General features: G+C 46.3%; 1 protein-coding gene across 1 annotated transcript in view; it reads right to left on the reverse strand.

The window, feature by feature from the left end:
- Positions 1-1,504: 1,504 nt before the first annotated feature.
- The window catches only part of LOC121561949 (asc-type amino acid transporter 1-like), a gene marked incomplete at its 3' end in the record, with an annotated part of 40,736 nt that continues 22,818 nt past the window's right edge, over positions 1,505-19,422 (reverse strand). The window contains 1 exon segment of the mRNA XM_045217513.1: positions 1,505-1,630. Within this exon segment, the coding sequence (XP_045073448.1) occupies positions 1,505-1,630 (126 nt within the window).

Below are 19,422 nucleotides of genomic sequence, written 5' to 3' on the forward strand. Positions count from 1 at the left end.
GCTGGACAGACAAAACCTCCCATCCAGTGAGAACAAGACGTTCAAAATACTTTTCAACCCAAAACACTTATTTTCCATGTCTTTTGCATGCCTTTTCAACCAAAAATACGTATTTTCAACGTCTTTTGCTCACAGGGAAGGGGTTACAGTCGGACACTGGCTGTTTGAAGTGGTCAGACAGGTTAAAGGAGTGATTGCAAATGAATTGGTTTCAGGTTTCAGAGTTACAGCTGTGTGAGAGTAGAGGGAGGTAATGTATTGAGGGTGAGAGCAGAGGGAGGTAATGTATTGAGGGTGAGAGCAGAGGGAGGTAATGTATTGAGGGTGAGAGTAGAGGGAGGTAATGGATTGAGGGTGAGAGCAGAGGGAGGTAATGTATTGAGGGTGAGAGTAGAGGGAGGTAATGTATTGAGGGTGAGAGTAGAGGGAGGTAATGTATTGAGGGTGAGAGTAGAGGGAGGTAATGTATTGAGGGTGAGAGTAGAGGGAGGTAATGTATTGAGGGTGAGAGTAGAGGGAGGTAATGTATTGAGGGTGAGAGTAGAGGGAGGTAATGGATTGAGGGTGAGAGCAGAGGGAGGTAATGTATTGAGGGTGAGAGTAGAGGGAGGTAATGTATTGAGGGTGAGAGTAGAGGGAGGTAATGTATTGAGGGTGAGAGTAGAGGGAGGTAATGTATTGAGGGTGAGAGTAGAGGGAGGTAATGGATTGAGGGTGAGAGCAGAGGGAGGTAATGTATTGAGGGTGAGAGTAGAGGGAGGTAATGTATTGAGGGTGAGAGTAGAGGGAGGTAATGTATTGAGGGTGAGAGTAGAGGGAGGTAATGTATTGAGGGTGAGAGTAGAGGGAGGTAATGTATTGAGGGTGAGAGTTTAGCAAGTGGAGGGTGACATAGTTTAACACAGGGTTTCCCCCAAACTCGGTCCTGGGGACCCCAAGGGGTGCACGTTTTGGTTTTTTGCCCCTAACACTACACAGCTGATTCAACTAATCAACTCATCATCAAGCTTTGAACATTTGAATCAGCTGTGTAGTGTTAGGGGCAAAAACCAAAACGTGCCCCCCTTGGGGTCCCCAGGACCAGGTTTGGGAAACGCTGGTTTAACATAACTGATGACTTCAGATATGTGAATGATATGGCAACAGAACTGTGAGTGATATGGCAACGGAACTGTGAGTGATATGGCAACGGAACTGTGAGTGATATGGCAACAGAACTGTGAGTGATATGGCAACGGAACTGTGAGTGATATGGCAACGGAACTGTGAGTGATATGGCAACGGAACTGTGAGTGATATGGCAACGGAACTGTGTGCGTGCGTGCATGAATGGTGTGTCTGCGCCTTACCTTGCATGTGTACGTGTGCGTACTGTTTGCCTTCCTGCAAGTGTGCCTGTTTGTGTGTGCACGTGTACGTGTGTGTGTGTGCATGTGTACGTGTGTGTGCATGTGTACGTGTGTGTGTGTGTGCATGTGTACGTGCGTGTGTGTGCCCTCCTCACCTCTGCAGATCTGCACCAGTCCCACCATTATGATGAGTCCCAGGGCCAGCAGCTTCCCCACTGTGAACACATCCTGGATCCTAGTGGCCCAGCGAACACTGGAACAGTTCACCCATGTCAGGAACACTGGGACGGAGAGAGAGGGAGAGATGAGCGTCCACATGCACACTCTAACCCTAAATCACTTTTTCATATGAAGAAAGACTTGCTAAAGTGCCCAAAATGCAGCATTGCGACCCTCCGTGCACCCTCTGTGAATTCTATGAAGATTCTAACCAATTTACCCCCCCCAAAAAATTTCTCCAAGTTTCACCATCATTGTAAAGCCTTAGTTATTTTGTTGCTTTTACAAAGTAATTTCTAAAGATTATTAATGATTTCGTAGTGGTTCATTTACGTCTGTCCCTCATTGTAAGGTCAACCCTGTTACGTGAACTGAACTCTCGTTTTAATATGGTCAAACTATTCCTTTTAAAAGATTTTATTCAAAACAAACATCTCTTAGTCAAATTACATTTTTTAGTCATTTAGCAGATGCTCTTATCCAGAGCGACTTACAGTTAGTGAGTGCATAAATTTTTTCATACTGGCCCCCCGTGGGAATCGAACCCACAAACCTGGCGTTTGCCAACTGAGCTACACTGTACACTGTACATATTATGGCTATGTACAGTGTTGTAACGATGTGCAAATAGTTCAAATGTACAAATGGGAAAATAAATAAACATAAATATGGGTTGTATTTCCAATGGTGTTTGTTCTTCACTGGTTGCCCTTTTCTTGTGGCAACAGGTCATAAATCTTGCTGCTGTGATGGCACACTGGTTTTTCACCCAGTAGATAAGGGAGTTTATCAAAATTGGGTTTGTTTCCGAATTCTTTTTGGATCTCTGTAATCTGAGGGAAATATGTGTCTCTAATATGGTCATACAAGTGCAGCTCAGTTTCCACCTCATTTTGTGGGCAGTGTGCACATAGCCTGTCTTCTCTTGAGAGCCAGGTCTGCCTACGGTGGCCTTTCTCAATAGCAAGGCTATGCTCACTGAGTCTGTACATAGTCAAAGCTTTCCTTAAGTTTGGGTCAGTCACAGTGGTCAGGTATTCTGCCACTGTGTACTCTCTGTTTAGGGCCAAAAAGCATTCTAGTTTGCTCAGTTATTTTGTTAATTCTTTCCAATGTGTCAAGTAATTCTCTTTTTGTTTTCTCATGATTTGGTTGGGTCTAATTGTGTTGTTGTTGTTGTCCTTGGGCTCTGTGGGGTCTGTTTGCGTTTGTGAACAGAGCCCCAGGACCAGCTTACTTAGGGGACTCTTCTCCAAGTTCATCTCTCTGTAGGTGATGGCTTTGTTATGGAAGGTTTGGGAATCACTTCCTTTTAAGTGGTTATAGAATTTAACGGCTCTTTTCTGGATTTTGATAATTAGCGGGTATCGGCCTAATTCTGCGCTGCATGCATTATTTGGTGTTTTCCGTTGTACACAGAGGATGTTTTTGCAGAATTCTGCATGCAGAGTCTCAATTTGGTGTTTGTCCCATTTTGTGAATTTTTGGTTGGTGAGCGGACCCCAGACCTCACAACCATAAAGGGCAATGGGTTCTATAACTGATTCAAGTATTTTTAGCCAGATCCTAATTCATATGTCGAATTTTATGTTCCTTTTGATGGCATAGAAGGCCCTTCTTGCCTTGTCTCTCAGATCGTTCACAGCTTTGTGGAAGTTACCTGTGGCGCTGATGTTTAGGCCGAGGTATGTCTAGTTTTTTGTGTGCTCTAGGGCAACGGTGTCTAGATGGAATTTGTATTTTTTGGTCCTGGCAACTGGACCTTTTTTGGAAAACCATTATTTTTGTCTTACTGAGATTTATTGTCAGGGCCCAGGTCTGACAGAATCTGTGCAGAAGATCTAGGTGCTGCTGTAGGCCCTCCTTGGTTGGTGACAGAAGCACCAGATCATCAGCAAACAGTAGACATTTGACTTCAGATTCTAGTAGGGTGAGGCCGGGTGCTGCAGACTGTTCTAGTGCCCTCGCCAATTCATTGATATAAATGTTGAAGAGGTAGGTGCTTAAAATGCATCCCTGTCTCACCCCACATCCCTGTGGAAAGAAATGTGTGTGTTTTTTGCGAATTTTAACTGCACACTTGTTGTTTGTGTACATGGATTTTATAATGTTGTATGTTTTTCCCCCAACACCACTTTCCATCAATTTGTATAGCAGATCCTCATGCCAAATTGAGTCAAAAGCTTTTTTGAAATCAACAAAGCATGAGAAGACTTTGCCTTTGTTTTGGTTTGTTTGTTTGTCAATTAGGGTGTGCAGGGTGAATACGTGGTCTGTTGTACGGTAATTTGGTAAAAAGCCAATTTGATATTTGCTCAGTACATTGTTTTCACTGAGGAAATGAACTAGTCTGCTGTTAATGATAATGCAGAGGATTTTCCCAAGGTTGCTGTTGACGCATATCCCACGCTGGTTTTTGGGGTCAAATTTGTCTCCACTTTTGTGGATTGGGGTGATCAGTCCTTGGTTCCAAATATTGGGAAAGATGCCAGAGCTAAGGATGATGTTAAAGAGTTTAACCATAGCCAATTGGAATTTGTGGTCTGTATATTTTATCATTTCATTGAGGATACCATCAACACCCTTTTTTGGGTTGGAAGGTTTGTATTTTGTCCTGTAGTTCATTCAATGTAATTGGAGAATACAGTGGGTTCTGGTAGTCTTTAATAGTTGATTCTAAGATTTGCATTTGATCATGTATATTTTCTTGCTGTTTGTTCTTTGTTATAGGGCCAAAAAGATTGGAGAAGTGGTTTACCCATACATCTCCGTTTTGGATAGATAGCTCTTCGTGTTGTTGTTTGTTTAGTGTTTTCCAATTTTCCCAGAAGTGGTTAGAGTCTATGAATTGTTCAATTACATTGAGCTGATTTCTGATGTGCTGTTCCTTCTATTTCCATGGTGTATTTCTGTATTGTTTTAGTGATTCACCATAGTGAAGGCGTAGGCTCAGGTTTATGGTTGGACAGGTTTCTCAATTTCTTTCTTAGGTTTTTGCATTCTTCATCAAACCATTTGTCATTGTTGTTACTTTTCTTCGGTTTTCTGTTTGAGATTTTTTAGATTTGATAGGAAAGCTGAGAGGTAAAATATACTGTTTAGGTTTTCTACTGCCAAGTTTACACCTTCACTATTACAGTGGAACGTTTTGTCCAGGAAGTTTTCTAAAAGGGATTGAATTTGTTGTTGCCTAATTGTTTTTTGGTAGGTTTCGACACTTAATATGATTCAGTTCCTTTGGCTTTGATGCCTCATGATTGAGTATTGCTCTGTTCAAGTAGACTGTGATTTTGCTGTGGTCTGATAGGGGTGTCAGTGGGCTGACTGTGAACGCTCTGAGAGACTCTGGGTTGAGGTCAGTGATAAAGTAGTCTACAGTACTAGTCTTTACTACTGCCAAGAGATTAGCTCAGACTGTGTTTTAAATCCAAGCCTGAGGGAGATCATTATAATTAGTTAGAGCCACAGTGAACTGAGCCTTCCTTCTCTCCTCTCCTCCCTCCTCTCCTCTCCTCTCCTCTCCTCTCCTCTCCTCTCCTCTCCTCTCCTCTCCTCTCCTCTCCTCTCCTCTCCTCTCCTCTCTCTCCTCTCTCTCTCCCTCTCCTCTCCTCTCCTCCTCTCCCTCTCCCTCTCCTCTCCCCCTCTCCTCTCCTCTCCTCTCTCCCTCTCTCTCTCTCTCTCTCTCTCTCTCTCTCTCTCCCTCCTCCTCTCTCTCCCTCTCCTCTCCTCTCCTCTCCTCTCCTCTCCTCTCCTCTCCTCTCCTCTCCTCTCCTCTCCTCTCCTCTCCTCTCCTCTCCCTCCCCTCTCCTTTTGCTGTTGGTCTGGAAATGCACAAGTGGAATCACATGTTCCATCGCAGGGAGGGAGGGCAGAGGGAGGGGGATGCATTACGACGTGGCTGATCAGAACAGCATGGCTGGGCTGGCAGAGGGCCCGGCTGGTGTCTCGTATCCCTCCACAGAATGAAATAATGCTTCCTGCCTCAGTCCAGTGTAGTATGTAACCACTTGCGGTGTGAATGTGTTGAGGAACAGCAGCAACAAGCTGGGACACAGCAGGTTGTCTGTCTCCAGGGAGAGGAGGCGCACAGGGCTAGAGGGGAGCAGGAGGAGGCAGGAGAGGAGGAGAGGGGGGGCAGGAGGAGGCAGGAGAGGGGGAGAGGGGGGGCAGGAGGAGGCAGGAGAGGGGGAGAGGGGTAGAGGGGGCAGGAGGAGGCAGGAGAGGAGGCGAGGGGGGCAGGAGAAGGCAGGAGAGGGGGAGAGGGGGGGCAGGAGGAGGCAGGAGAGGAGGAGAGGGGGGGCAGGAGGAAGCAGGAGAGGAGGAGAGGGGGGGCAGGAGGAGGCAGGAGAGGAGGAGAGGGGGGGCAGGAGGAGGCAGGAGAGGGGGGGCAGGAGAGGGGAAGGGGAGGGGTAGAAGTGCCGGCTCCCCAAAGAGGGGCTGTCAGACCCCCTAACCCCCCAAAACAAACTGCTTCCTCCCCAAAGAGCAGTTCTCAGTCAAATTTTTTTTTTTTTAATTAATTGGTCATTTAGCAGACGCTCTTATCCAGAGCAACTTACAGGAGCAATTAGGGTTAAGTGCCTTGCTCAAGGGCACATCGACAGATTTTTCACCTAGTCGGCTCGGGGATTAGAACCAGCGACCTTTCGGTTACTGGCACAACGCTCTTAACCACTAAGCTACCTGCCGCTTAACCCCCCAAAACAAACTGCTTCCTCCCCAAAGAGCAGTTCTCAGACCCCCTAACCCCCCAAAACAAACTGCTTCCTCCCCAAAGAGCGGTTCTCAGTCCCCCTAACCCCCCAAAACAAACTGCTTCCTCCCCGAAGAGCAGTTCTCAGTCCCCCTAACCCCCCAAAACAAACTGCTTCCTCCCCGAAGAGCAGTTCTCAGTCCCCCTAACCCCCCCAAAACAAACTGCTTCCTCCCCAAAGAGCAGTTCTCAGTCCCCCTAACCCCCCAAAACAAACTGCTTCCTCCCCAAAGAGCAGTTCTCAGTCCCCCTAACCCCCCAAAACAAACTGCTTCCTCCCCAAAGAGGGGCTGTCAGACCCCCTAACCCCCCAAAACAAACTGCTTCCTCCCCAAAGAGCAGTTCTCAGTCCCCCTAACCCCCCAAAACAAACTGCTTCCTCCCCAAAGAGGGGCTGTCAGACCCCCTAACCCCCCAAAACAAACTGCTTCCTCCCCAAAGAGCAGTTCTCAGTCCCCCTAACCCCCCAAAACAAACTGCTTCCTCCCCGAAGAGCAGTTCTCAGACCCCCTAACCCCCCAAAACAAACTGCTTCCTCCCCAAAGAGGGGCTGTCAGTCCCCCTAACCCCCCAAAACAAACTGCTTCCTCCCCAAAGAGCGGTTCTCAGACCCCCTAACCCCCCAAAACAAACTGCTTCCTCCCCAAAGAGCGGTTCTCAGTCCCCCTAACCCCCCAAAACAAACTGCTTCCTCCCCAAAGAGGGGCTGTCAGACCCCCTAACCCCCCAAAACAAACTGCTTCCTCCCCAAAGAGCAGTTCTCAGACCCCCTAACCCCCCAAAACAAACTGCTTCCTCCCCAAAGAGCAGTTCTCAGTCCCCCTAACCCCCAAAACAAACTGCTTCCTCCCCCAAAGAGGGGCTGTCAGACCCCCTAACCCCCCAAAACAAACTGCTTCCTCCCCAAAGAGCAGTTCTCAGACCCCCTAACCCCCCAAAACAAACTGCTTCCTCCCCAAAGAGCAGTTCTCAGTCCCCCTAACCCCCCAAAACAAACTGCTTCCTCCCCAAAGAGCGGTTCTCAGACCCCCTAACCCCCCAAAACAAACTGCTTCCTCCCCAAAGAGCGGTTCTCAGTCCCCCTAACCCCCCAAAACGAACTGCTTCCGATGCAGACAAATAAAACCCAGGGGACAAGAAATGGCACCATATTCCCTATATATTTTTTATTTTTGTATTTCACCTTTATTTAACCAGGTAAGCCAGTTGAGAACAAGTTCTCATTTACAACTGCGACCTGGCCAAGATAAAGCAAAGCAGTGCGATAAAAACAACAACACAGAGTTACATATGGGGTAAAACAAAACAAAGTCAAAAATACAACAGAAAATATATATACAGTGTGTGCAAATGTAGTAAGTTATGATGTAAGGCAATGAATAGGCCATAGTGCAAAATAATTACAATTTAGTATTAACACTGGAGTGATAGATGTGCAAGAGATGATGTGCAAATAGAGATACTGGGGTGCAAATGAGCAAAATAAATAACAATGTAAATAACAATATGGGGATGAGGTAGTTGGGTGGGCTAATTTCAGATGGGCTGTGTACAGGTGCAGTGATCGGTAAGCTGCTCTGACAACTGACGCTTAAAGTTAGTGAGGGAGATAAGAGTCTCCAGCTTCAGAGATTTTTGCAGTTTGTTCCAGTCATTGGCAGCAGAGAACTGGAAGGAATGGCGGCCAAAGGAGGTGTTGGCTTTGGGGATGACCAGTGAGATATACCTGCTGGAGCGCATACTACGGGTGGGTGTTGCTATGTGCTAGAAGTGATTTATAGATGACCTGGAGCCAGTGGGTTTGGCGACGAATATGTAGTGAGGGCCAGCCAAAGAGAGCGTACAGGTCACAATGGTGGGTAGTATATGGGGCTTTGGTGACAAAACGGATGGCACTGTGATAGACTACATCCAATTTGCTGAGTAGAGTGTTGGAGGCTATTTTGTAAATGACATCGCCGAAGTCAAGGATCGGAAGGATAGTCCGTTTTACGAGGGCATGTTTGGCAGCATGAGTGAAGGAGGCTTTGTTTGCGAAATAGGAAGCCGATTCTAGATTTAACTTTGGATTGAAAATGCTTAATGTGAGTCTGGAAGGAGAGTTTACAGTCTAACCAGACACCTAGGTATTTGTAGTTGTCCACATACTCTAGGTCAGACCCGCCGAGAGTAGTGATTCTAGTCGGGTGGGCGGGTGCAAGCAGCGTTCGATTGAAGAGCATGCATTTAGTTTTACTAGTGTTTAAGAGCAGTTGGAGGCTACTGAAGGAGTGTTGTATGGCATTGAAGCTCGTTTGGAGGTTTGTTAACACAGTGTCCAATGAAGGGCCAGATGTATACAAAATGGTGTCGTCTGCGTAGAGGTGGATCTGAGAGTCACCAGCAGCAAGAGCGACATCATTGACATACACAGAGAATAGATTCGGCCCTATATAGTGTACTACGGTCTAAAGTAGTGCACTATATAGGGAATAGGGTGCCATTCTCTGGTCTAAAGTAGTGCACTATATAGGGAATAGGGTGCCATTCTCTGGTCTAAAGTAGTGCACTATATAGGGAATAGGGTGCCATTCTCTGGTCTAAAGTAGTGCACTATATAGGGAATAGGGTGCCATTCTCTGGTCTAAAGTAGTGCACTATATAGGGAATAGGGTGCCATTTGGAAAAACCCAGTCCTTTAGGAAGGGGCTCTCTCTGTCTGCCACCGGATTGTTGGTCCGGTGTCACAGAGCAGTGTGGTCCCATAAACGTTATGGCACCGGGAACGGACCGCCCATCAGACATGGGTAAGTGTAGTGAATGTTTCCATTCCCTGTGACTTTGTGACCCACGCCTCCGAAAGCTACATATCAAGATATAGGATATTATCTCAGTGACACAGAAGTCCTGAGGACTGAGGAGCTGTAGCTACTAAGGCATAGAGGCATGGCAGTTAGAACCAGGGAGGACTGAGGAGCTGTAGCTACTAAGACATAGAGGCATGGCAGTTAGAACCAGTGAGGACTGAGGAGCTGTAGCTACTAAGACATAGAGGCATGGCAGTTAGAACCAGTGAGGACTGAGGAGCTGTAGCTACTAAGACATAGAGGCATGGCAGTTAGAACCAGTGAGGACTGAGGAGCTGTAGCTACTAAGACATAGAGGCATGGCAGTTAGAACCAGTGAGGACTGAGGAGCTGTAGCTACTAAGACATAGAGGCGTGGCAGTTAGAACCAGTGAGGACTGAGGAGCTGTAGCTACTAAGACATAGAGGCATGGCAGTTAGAACCAGTGAGGACTGAGGAGCTGTAGCTACTAAGACATAGAGGCATGGCAGTTAGAACCAGTGAGGACTGAGGAGCTGTAGCTACTAAGACATAGAGGCATGGCAGTTAGAACCAGTGAGGACTGAGGAGCTGTAGCTACTAAGACATAGAGGCATGGCAGTTAGAACCAGGGAGGACTGAGGAGCTGTAGCTACTAAGACATAGAGGCATGGCAGTTAGAACCAGTGAGGACTGAGGAGCTGTAGCTACTAAGACATAGAGGCATGGCAGTTAGAACCAGTGAGGACTGAGGAGCTGTAGCTACTAAGACATAGAGGCATGGCAGTTAGAACCAGTGAGGACTGAGGAGCTGTAGCTACTAAGACATAGAGGCGTGGCAGTTAGAACCAGTGAGGACTGAGGAGCTGTAGCTACTAAGACATAGAGGCATGGCAGTTAGAACCAGTGAGGACTGAGGAGCTGTAGCTACTAAGACATAGAGGCATGGCAGTTAGAACCAGTGAGGACTGAGGAGCTGTAGCTACTAAGACATAGAGGCATGGCAGTTAGAACCAGGGAGGACTGAGGAGCTGTAGCTACTAAGACATAGAGGCGTGGCAGTTAGAACCAGTGAGGACTGAGGAGCTGTAGCTACTAAGACATAGAGGCGTGGCAGTTAGAACCAGTGAGGACTGAGGAGCTGTAGCTACTAAGACATAGAGGCGTGGCAGTTAGAACCAGTGAGGACTGAGGAGCTGTAGCTACTAAGACATAGAGGCGTGGCAGTTAGAACCAGTGAGGACTGAGGAGCTGTAGCTACTAAGACATAGAGGCGTGGCAGTTAGAACCAGTGAGGACTGAGGAGCTGTAGCTACTAAGACATAGAGGCATGGCAGTTAGAACCAGTGAGGACTGAGGAGCTGTAGCTACTAAGACATAGAGGCGTGGCAGTTAGACCCAGTGAGGACTGAGGAGCTGTAGCTACTAAGACATAGAGGCATGGCAGTTAGAACCAGTGAGGACTGAGGAGCTGTAGCTACTAAGACATAGAGGCATGGCAGTTAGAACCAGTGAGGACTGAGGGCTATAATAATAATAATACACCATTTAGTAGGTGCTTATCTGACTGATAGACTGACTGACTGACTGACTAATAGACTGATAGACTGACTGACTAATAGACTGACTGATAGACTGGCTGACCGACCGACTGACTGACTGACTGCAAGGCCATTATTTAGCTTACAGGAAATTGTATTTTCTATTGAATTAGAATTAAGTATTTTAGAGCTGATTGAAACACTATAATGCAGTGCACTTATGTAGAATCAGATGTGAATGGTTGCCAACCTTGTTAAGCAACAGACTGTGACTAGAAGTCATACCTGTTGAGGAGACTGTGACTACATTGACATTTATGTCATTTAGCAGACGTTCTTATCCAGAGCGACTTACAGTTAGTGAGTGCATACATTATTTTATTTTATTTTTTTATTTTCATACTGGTCCCCCGTGGGAATCGAACCCACAACCCTGGCGTTGCAAACGCCATGCTATACCAACTAAGCTACATCCCTGCCGGCCATTCCCTCCCCTACCCTGGACGACGCTGGGCCAATTGGGTCGCCCCATGGGTCTCCCGGTCACGGCCGGCTACGACAGAGCCTGGATTCTAACCAGGATCTCTAGTGGCACAGCTAGCACTGTGATGCAGTGCCTTAGACCACTGCACCACTCGGGAGTCATACCTGTTGAGGAGACTGTGACTAGAAGTCATACCTGTTGAGGAGACTGTGACTAGAAGTCATACCTGTTGGGGAGACTGTGGCTAGAAGTCATACCTGTTGAGGAGACTGTGACTAGAAGTCATACCTGTTGAGGAGACTGTGGCTAGAAGTCATACCTGTTGAGGAGACTGTGGCTAGAAGTCATACCTGTTGAGGAGACTGTGGCTAGAAGTCATACCTGTTGAAGAGACTGTGGCTAGAAGTCATACCTGTTGAGGAGACTGTGGCTAGAAGTCATACCTGTTGAGGAGACTGTGACTAGAAGTCATACCTGTTGAGGAGACTGTGGCTAGAAGTCATACCTGTTGAGGAGACTGTGGCTAGAAGTCATACCTGTTGAGGAGACTGTGGCTAGAAGTCATACCTGTTGAGGAGACTGTGACTAGAAGTCATACCTGTTGAAGAGACTGTGACTAGAAGTCATACCTGTTGAGGAGACTGTGGCTAGAAGTCATACCTGTTGAGGAGACTGTGACTAGAAGTCATACCTGTTGAGGAGACTGTGACTAGAAGTCATACCTGTTGAGGAGACTGTGGCTAGAAGTCATACCTGTTGAGGAGACTGTGGCTAGAAGTCATACCTGTTGAGGAGACTGTGGCTAGAAGTCATACCTGTTGAGGAGACTGTGACTAGAAGTCATACCTGTTGAAGAGACTGTGACTAGAAGTCATACCTGTTGAGGAGACTGTGGCTAGAAGTCATACCTGTTGAGGAGACTGTGACTATAAGTCATACCTGTTGAGGAGACTGTGACTAGAAGTCATACCTGTTGAGGAGACTGTGGCTAGAAGTCATACCTGTTGAGGAGACTGTGAGCTAGAAGTCATACCTGTTGAGGAGACTGTGAGCATACACCACTGACACATCAGTTTAAAGGGGGAATCAGCAGTAGAAACAATAACAAAACGTTGTCCCCACCCCTGTTTTGGTAAAAAGCTGCAGGATGGGCCTGGAGAAATGTAACCTCTCTCAAATTCATAGACAGCTATGGATGCAAGGACTGACCATCCCATAATATCAACATTATAGTTTTAACCATGTTTTGAGGATATATAGTGGGGGGTTTTTTGGCTACATTTACTTTGTTTACAAACATTGGAGTAAAACACACGTATATGTTGTGTTCTGATTGGGGAGGACAGCTGGTCTTTCTAACACTGACTTTGCCGACAGCTGCTTTGTTGAGAAGAGTTGTACTGACTGTGACCGTGATATGGTTGTCCTGACTGTGACCGTGATATGGTTGGACTGACTGTGACCGTGATATGGTTGGACTGACTGTGACCGTGATATGGTTGTCCTGACTGTGACCGTGATATGGTTGTACTGACTGTGACCGTGATATGGTTGGACTGACTGTGACCGTGATATGGTTGTCCTGACTGTGACCGTGATATGGTTGGACTGACTGTGACCGTGATATGGTTGGACTGACTGTGACCGTGATATGGTTGTCCTGACTGTGACCGTGATATGGTTGTACTGACTGTGACCGTGATATGGTTGGACTGACTGTGACCGTGATATGGTTGTCCTGACTGTGACCGTGATATGGTTGGACTGACTGTGACCGTGATATGGTTGGACTGACTGTGACCGTGATATGGTTGTCCTGACTGTGACCGTGATATGGTTGTACTGACTGTGACCGTGATATGGTTGTCCTGACTGTGACCGTGATATGGTTGTCCTGACTGTGACCGTGATATGGTTGTCCTGACTGTGACCGTGATATGGTTGTCCTGACTGTGACCGTGATATGGTTGTACTGACTGTGACCGTGATATGGTTGGACTGACTGTGACCGTGATATGGTTGGACTGACTGTGACCGTGATATGGTTGGACTGACTGTGACCGTGATATGGTTGGACTGACTGTGACCGTGATATGGTTGTCCTGACTGTGACCGTGATATGGTTGGACTGACTGTGACCGTGATATGGTTGGACTGACTGTGACCGTGATATGGTTGTCCTGACTGTGACCGTGATATGGTTGGACTGACTGTGACCGTGATATGGTTGTCCTGACTGTGACCGTGATATGGTTGGACTGACTGTGACCGTGATATGGTTGGACTGACTGTGACCGTGATATGGTTGGACTGACTGTGACCGTGATATGGTTGGACTGACTGTGACCGTGATATGGTTGGACTGACTGTGACCGTGATATGGTTGTCCCCATCTAGCTTGCTTAAGATTAATAAACTCATGTAAGTGACTCTGGATAAGAGCGTCTGCTAAATGAATAAAAGGTCAAAGGTCAAAGGTAAAGCCTGAATACTCTTTCTAATATCAGTTCTGCTGACCTGGTACATAGGAGCAGTATGACATCATTATGTACCAACGCTGTCAGGACTGATGATCCTACGTGATAGAGCAAAATCCACTCGTTAAGCTACATAATAATAATAATAATATGCCATTTAGCAGACGCTTTTGTCTAAAGCGACTGACAGTCATGTGCGCATACATTTTTACGTATGGGGGTGGTCCCGGGGATCGAACCCACTACCTTGGCGTTACAAGCGCCGTGCTCTACCAGCTGAGCTACAGAGGACCACGATGACATCATCGTGTACTGTAGATGTATACCGACGCTGTCAGGACTGATGATCCTACGTGATAGGGGGCAGAACCACATGATATTCATCATCATCATCAAAGCTTTGTATTTAGAATCGGTTAACGGGTAGTGGTACAATTAAACCAATGCAATAGTCCCAAAAAGTGCAAATTCCAAGCTAACAGCTAAATGAAGCACACCTCAAGCACATTTCAGCCCCTGGGCTGTCTGGGAGAGGGGCTGGGAGAGACTACACTGTGTTGAGGCCCCTGGGCTGTCTGGGAGAGGGGCTGGGAGAGACAACACTGTGTTGAGGCCCCTGGGCTGTCTGGGAGAGGGGCTGGGAGAGACTACACTGTGTTGAGGCCCCTGGGCTGTCTGGGAGAGGGGCTGGGAGAGACAACACTGTGTTGAGGCCCCTGGGCTGTCTGGGAGAGGGGCTGGGAGAGACAACACTGTGTTGAGGCCCCTGGGCTGTCTGGGAGAGGGGCTGGGACTGGGAGAGACTACACTACTGGGGTCTTGATAATTACATTTACATTTATGTCATTTAGCAGACGCTCTTATCCAGAGCGACTTACAAATTGGTGCATTCACCTTATAGCCAGTGGGATAACCACTTTACTTTTTTTTTTGGGGGTTGGAGTAAAGGGGGGGTAGAAGGATTACTTTATCCTATCCCAGGTGTTCCTTAAAGAGGTGGGGTTTCAAATGTCTCCAGAAGGTGGTGAGTGACTCCGCTGTCCTGGCGTCGTGAGGGAGCTTGTTCCACCATTGGGGTGCCAGAGCAGCGAACAGTTTTGACTGGGCTGAGCGGGAACTATGCTTCAGCAATAATAATGAATTGAATGAAATGAAACCCACTAGACCAGAGGTTCCCAAACTTTTTCACTCGGGGCCCCCTCCTCCAGCATTGGGGAACATCCCGTGCCCCCCCCCCACACGTGCACATGTGCCACGTCTGTTTCTATGGGGACAAGCACTGTTCATGATACAAACTGTTCACACCCCTCTTGTTGGTGGAGAGAATATTGCAGGTTTAAAGCTTATTTCCTGCCATTCTACAAATGTTGTGATGGGGTGCAAAGACAATTTTGCAGTTTGAAAGCAAATTTTCTTGCAGACCTATACATTTTGCAATGTCTAATGTGTATTCCTGTGATATTTAGTCCTGTGTGTCTCACTTGGTAGAGCATGGCAATTGCAACGCCAGGATTGTGGGTTCGATTCCCACGGGGGACCAGCATGAAAACGTATGCGCTCACTACTGTAAGTCGCTCTGGATAAGAGCGTCTGCTAAAATGTTTTTAAAAAAAATAGTGGTTGAGTGACTAGTAAATTACAACAATGTATACGGGCTAAAGAAAACATAAGCTGACATGGGCTAGTATGACATTTCTGACAAGTTATAAATATCTCTCTAAGGTCTGAAATGACTAACATGACAAGAGGAACTGTTGATGCGCTACCCAATTTAGAAATTGCACCTTGTGCATTCTACTATTACAACTTTCAAGAGTATGTTTAAAGCCAGACTGAAATGTTTTGATGGGGGGGGAACCCCTGCGCGCCCCACAGTTTGGGAAGCACGCTAGACTACAGTTGTGAATGTTTTGAATGTCTTAGCCTAATCTATAGAATCTATGGAATGAGTAGGAACAGGGAATTCCTATGAGATCCAGGTAATCCCAGGGAAGGAGAGCAAGTCCACTCTCAACATACTGTCTGAAACATTCCAAGATCCATTTGAAGATTTTTTTTAAAAAGCTCAGAAAACACAGGTCATGAGTGTTGACATGGCAAGTTGATGTTTATTGTCACGATTCTTGTCCTGGAGGCAGAACTGAGCCATTTCCCCTTACATAGGCCAGCTGCAAAGTCCAAATTGGCTATATTGTAAAATAAATAAAATAAATGTAAATATTTGAAGACAGATTGTATGACTTTGTGGCTGTGCCAGCTAGTGACCACTGCAGAGCTGCCTAAAGAATAGGATGAATGATGAAAAACACTGACCTGCGTTGACATGACCCCGTCTGGATCCCCAATGGCCCCTGGTCTAAACTAGTGCACTATATAGGGAATAGGGTGCCATTCTCTGGTCTAAACTAGTGCACTATATAGGGAATAGGGTGCCATTCTCTGGTCTAAACTAGTGCACTATATAGGGAATAGGGTGCCATTCTCTGGTCTAAACTAGTGCACTATATAGGGAATAGGGTGCCATTCTCTGGTCTAAACTAGTGCACTATATAGGGAATAGGGTGCCATTCTCTGGTCTAAAGTAGTGCACTATATAGGGAATAGGGTGCATTCTCTGGTCTAAAGTAGTGCACTATATAGGGAATAGGGTGCCATTCTCTGGTCTAAAGTAGTGCACTATATAGGGAATAGGGTGCCATTCTCTGGTCTAAAGTAGTGCACTATATAGGGAATAGGGTACCATTCTCTGGTCTAAACTAGTGCACTATATAGGGAATAGGGTGCCATTCTCTGGTCTAAAGTAGTGCACTATATAGGGAATAGGGGGCCATTCTCTGGTCTAAAGTAGTGCACTATATAGGGAATAGGGTGCCATTCTCTGGTCTAAAGTAGTGCACTATATAGGGAATAGGGTACCATTCTCTGGTCTAAAATAGTGCTCTATATAGGGAATAGGGTGGCATTTGGGATGCAGACCATGTTCCTTCCTTGTCCGCTGTAGAGAGGTTTTGTAAAGGAGGTTTTGTAAAGGGGGTATTGTAAAGGAGGTACTGTAAAGGAGGTACTGTAAAGGAGGTATTGTAAAGGAGGTATTGTAAAGGAGGTACTGTAAAGGAGGTATTGTAAAGGAGGTATTGTAAAGGAGGTATTGTAAAGGAGGTATTGTAAAGGAGGTATTGTAAAGGAGGTATTGTAAAGGAGGTACTGTAAAGGAGGTATTGTAAAGGAGGTACTGTAAAGGAGGTATTGTAAAGGAGGTATTGTAAAGGAGGTACTGTAAAGGAGGTATTGTAAAGGAGGTATTGTAAAGGAGGCATTGTAAAGGAGGTATTGTAAAGGAGGTATTGTAAAGGAGGTATTGTAAAGGAGGTACTGTAAAGGAGGTACTGTAAAGGAGGTATTGTAAAGGAGGTATTGTAAAGGAGGTATTGTAAAGGAGGTATTGTAAAGGAGGTACTGTAAAGGAGGTACTGTAAAGGAGGTATTGTAAAGGAGGTATTGTAAAGGAGGTATTGTAAAGGAGGTATTGTAAAGGAGGTATTGTAAAGGAGGTATTGTAAAGGAGGTATTGTAAAGGAGGTATTGTAAAGGAGGTACTGTAAAGGAGGTATTGTAAAGGAGGTATTGTAAAGGAGGTATTGTAAAGGAGGTATTGTAAAGGAGGTATTGTAAAGGAGGTATTGTGTGTCTAGAAGGGATCTCTCAGTTGTCTGCCGTGACATATAAACAGTTGAAATGTCAAATAGCCAATAGGATCTTGACCGCCCCCGCGCGTCCCTCCGTGGTTGGTTAGTAGGGTCGTCACGCCCACTTTCTCCTGCCTGTCACCCAGTGACAGGGGTCTCACAGCAAATGTCACGGCAACCGTGGAAACAATACACAATGGCCTTGAGGACATGCCCTCCTATTAGCGGTGGAGTCAAAGGCTGGTACCATTACGTAGTCTGACACACGCTCACACACCGCCTGGTACACAATCCCCAACACAGGAGCTACCCCCCCACCCCCCCCACCCCCACCACCCACCACCCCACACACTCTGACGGGTCAGGCTCCAACACAGGAGCTCGCCCCCCCCAACCCCCACCCCCCACACACACACACACACTGTTCCGCAGAAAGTCCTCCAGTGAACACACACACACCATTACGTGGTCTGACACACACACACTGATCAGGTGATGAGCGCCAGCAACACAGGGACTCGTCTCCACCACACTCACACCCCATTTATGGAAAGTTATCCGCTGACGTCCAGGGGACCCACGCTAGCACCCCGGCTGGCTGGTTAACTAAAGTCACAGGCTCCGCATTCTGTCTCCAGAAATAGTGCCGCATCGCCTTGAATGTTCCAAGGCCACAGGCAGATGATGTTATGGCAACGCATGCAGGGGGTTATGGTGGGCCATACACACTACACACACACCTTCCTCCTACCCTGCTCCATCCGGTTTAGACAAGCCCAAACCAGCAGCTGACACAGACAGACAGACAGACAGACAGACAGACAGACAGACAGACAGACAGACAGACAGACAGACAGACAGACAGACAGACAGGTATATACATATATACAGGATACAGGCCTCAACCCTCATTAGATATGATGATACAACACTCTGTCTACTGATACTGGCCTCAACCCTCATTAGATACTATCAAATGAAATCACATTTTATTTGTCACATGCGCCGAATACAACAGGTGTAGACCTTACTGTGAAATGCTTACTTACAAGCCCTTAACCAACAAAGCAGTTTTAAGAAAATAGAGTTAAGAAAATATTTACTAAATAAACTAGAGTAGAAAATAAAAAAAAGTAACACAATAAAATAACAATAATGAGGCTATATACAGGGGGAACCGGTACCGAGTCAATGTGTGGGTTACAGGTTAGTCGAGGTAATTTGTACATGTAGGTAGGGGTAAAGTGACTATGCATAGATAATAAACAGCCAGTAGCAGCAGTGTAAAAACAAAGGGGGGGTCAATGCAAATAGTCCGGGTGGCCATTTGATCGATTGTTCAGCAGTCTTATGGCTTGGGGGTAGAAGCTGTTAAGGAGCCTTTTGGACCTAGACTTGGCACTCCGGTACCGCTTGCCGTGCAGTAGCAGAGAGAACAGTCTATGACTATGGTGGCTGGAGTCTTTGACAATTGTTTGGGCCTTTTTTATTTATTTATTTCACCTTTATTTAACCAGGTAAACCAGTTGAGAACAAGTTCTCATTTACAACTGCGACCTGGCCAAGATAAAGCAAAGCAGTGCGATAAAAACAACAACACAGAGTTACATATGGGGTAAAACAAAACAAAAATCAAAAAAAATACAACAGAAATACAATTAATATACAGTGTGCAAATTTAGCAAGTTATGGAGGTAAGGCAATAAAATAGGCTATAGTGCAAAATAATTACAATTTAGTATTAACACTGGAATGATGTGCAAGAGATGATGTGCAAATAGAGATACTGGGGTACAGATGAGCAAAATAAATAACAATATAGGGATGAGGTAGTTGGGCGGGCTAATTTCAGATGGGCTGTGTACAGGTGCAGTGATCGGTAAGGTGCTCTGACAACTGATGCTTAAAGTTAGTGAGGGAGATAAGTGTCTCCAGCTTCAGAGATTTTTGCAATTTGTTCCAGTCATTGGCAGCAGAGAACTGGAAGGAATTGCGGCCAAAGGAGGTGTTGGCTTTGGGGATGACCAGTGAGATATACCCGCTGGAGCGCAGACTACGGGTGGGTGTTGCTATGGTGACCAATGAGCTAAGATAAGGCGGGGATTTGC

The sequence above is a fragment of the Coregonus clupeaformis genome, unplaced genomic scaffold, assembly GCF_020615455.1.
Source record: "Coregonus clupeaformis isolate EN_2021a unplaced genomic scaffold, ASM2061545v1 scaf1087, whole genome shotgun sequence".
Taxonomy (NCBI): domain Eukaryota; kingdom Metazoa; phylum Chordata; class Actinopteri; order Salmoniformes; family Salmonidae; genus Coregonus; species Coregonus clupeaformis.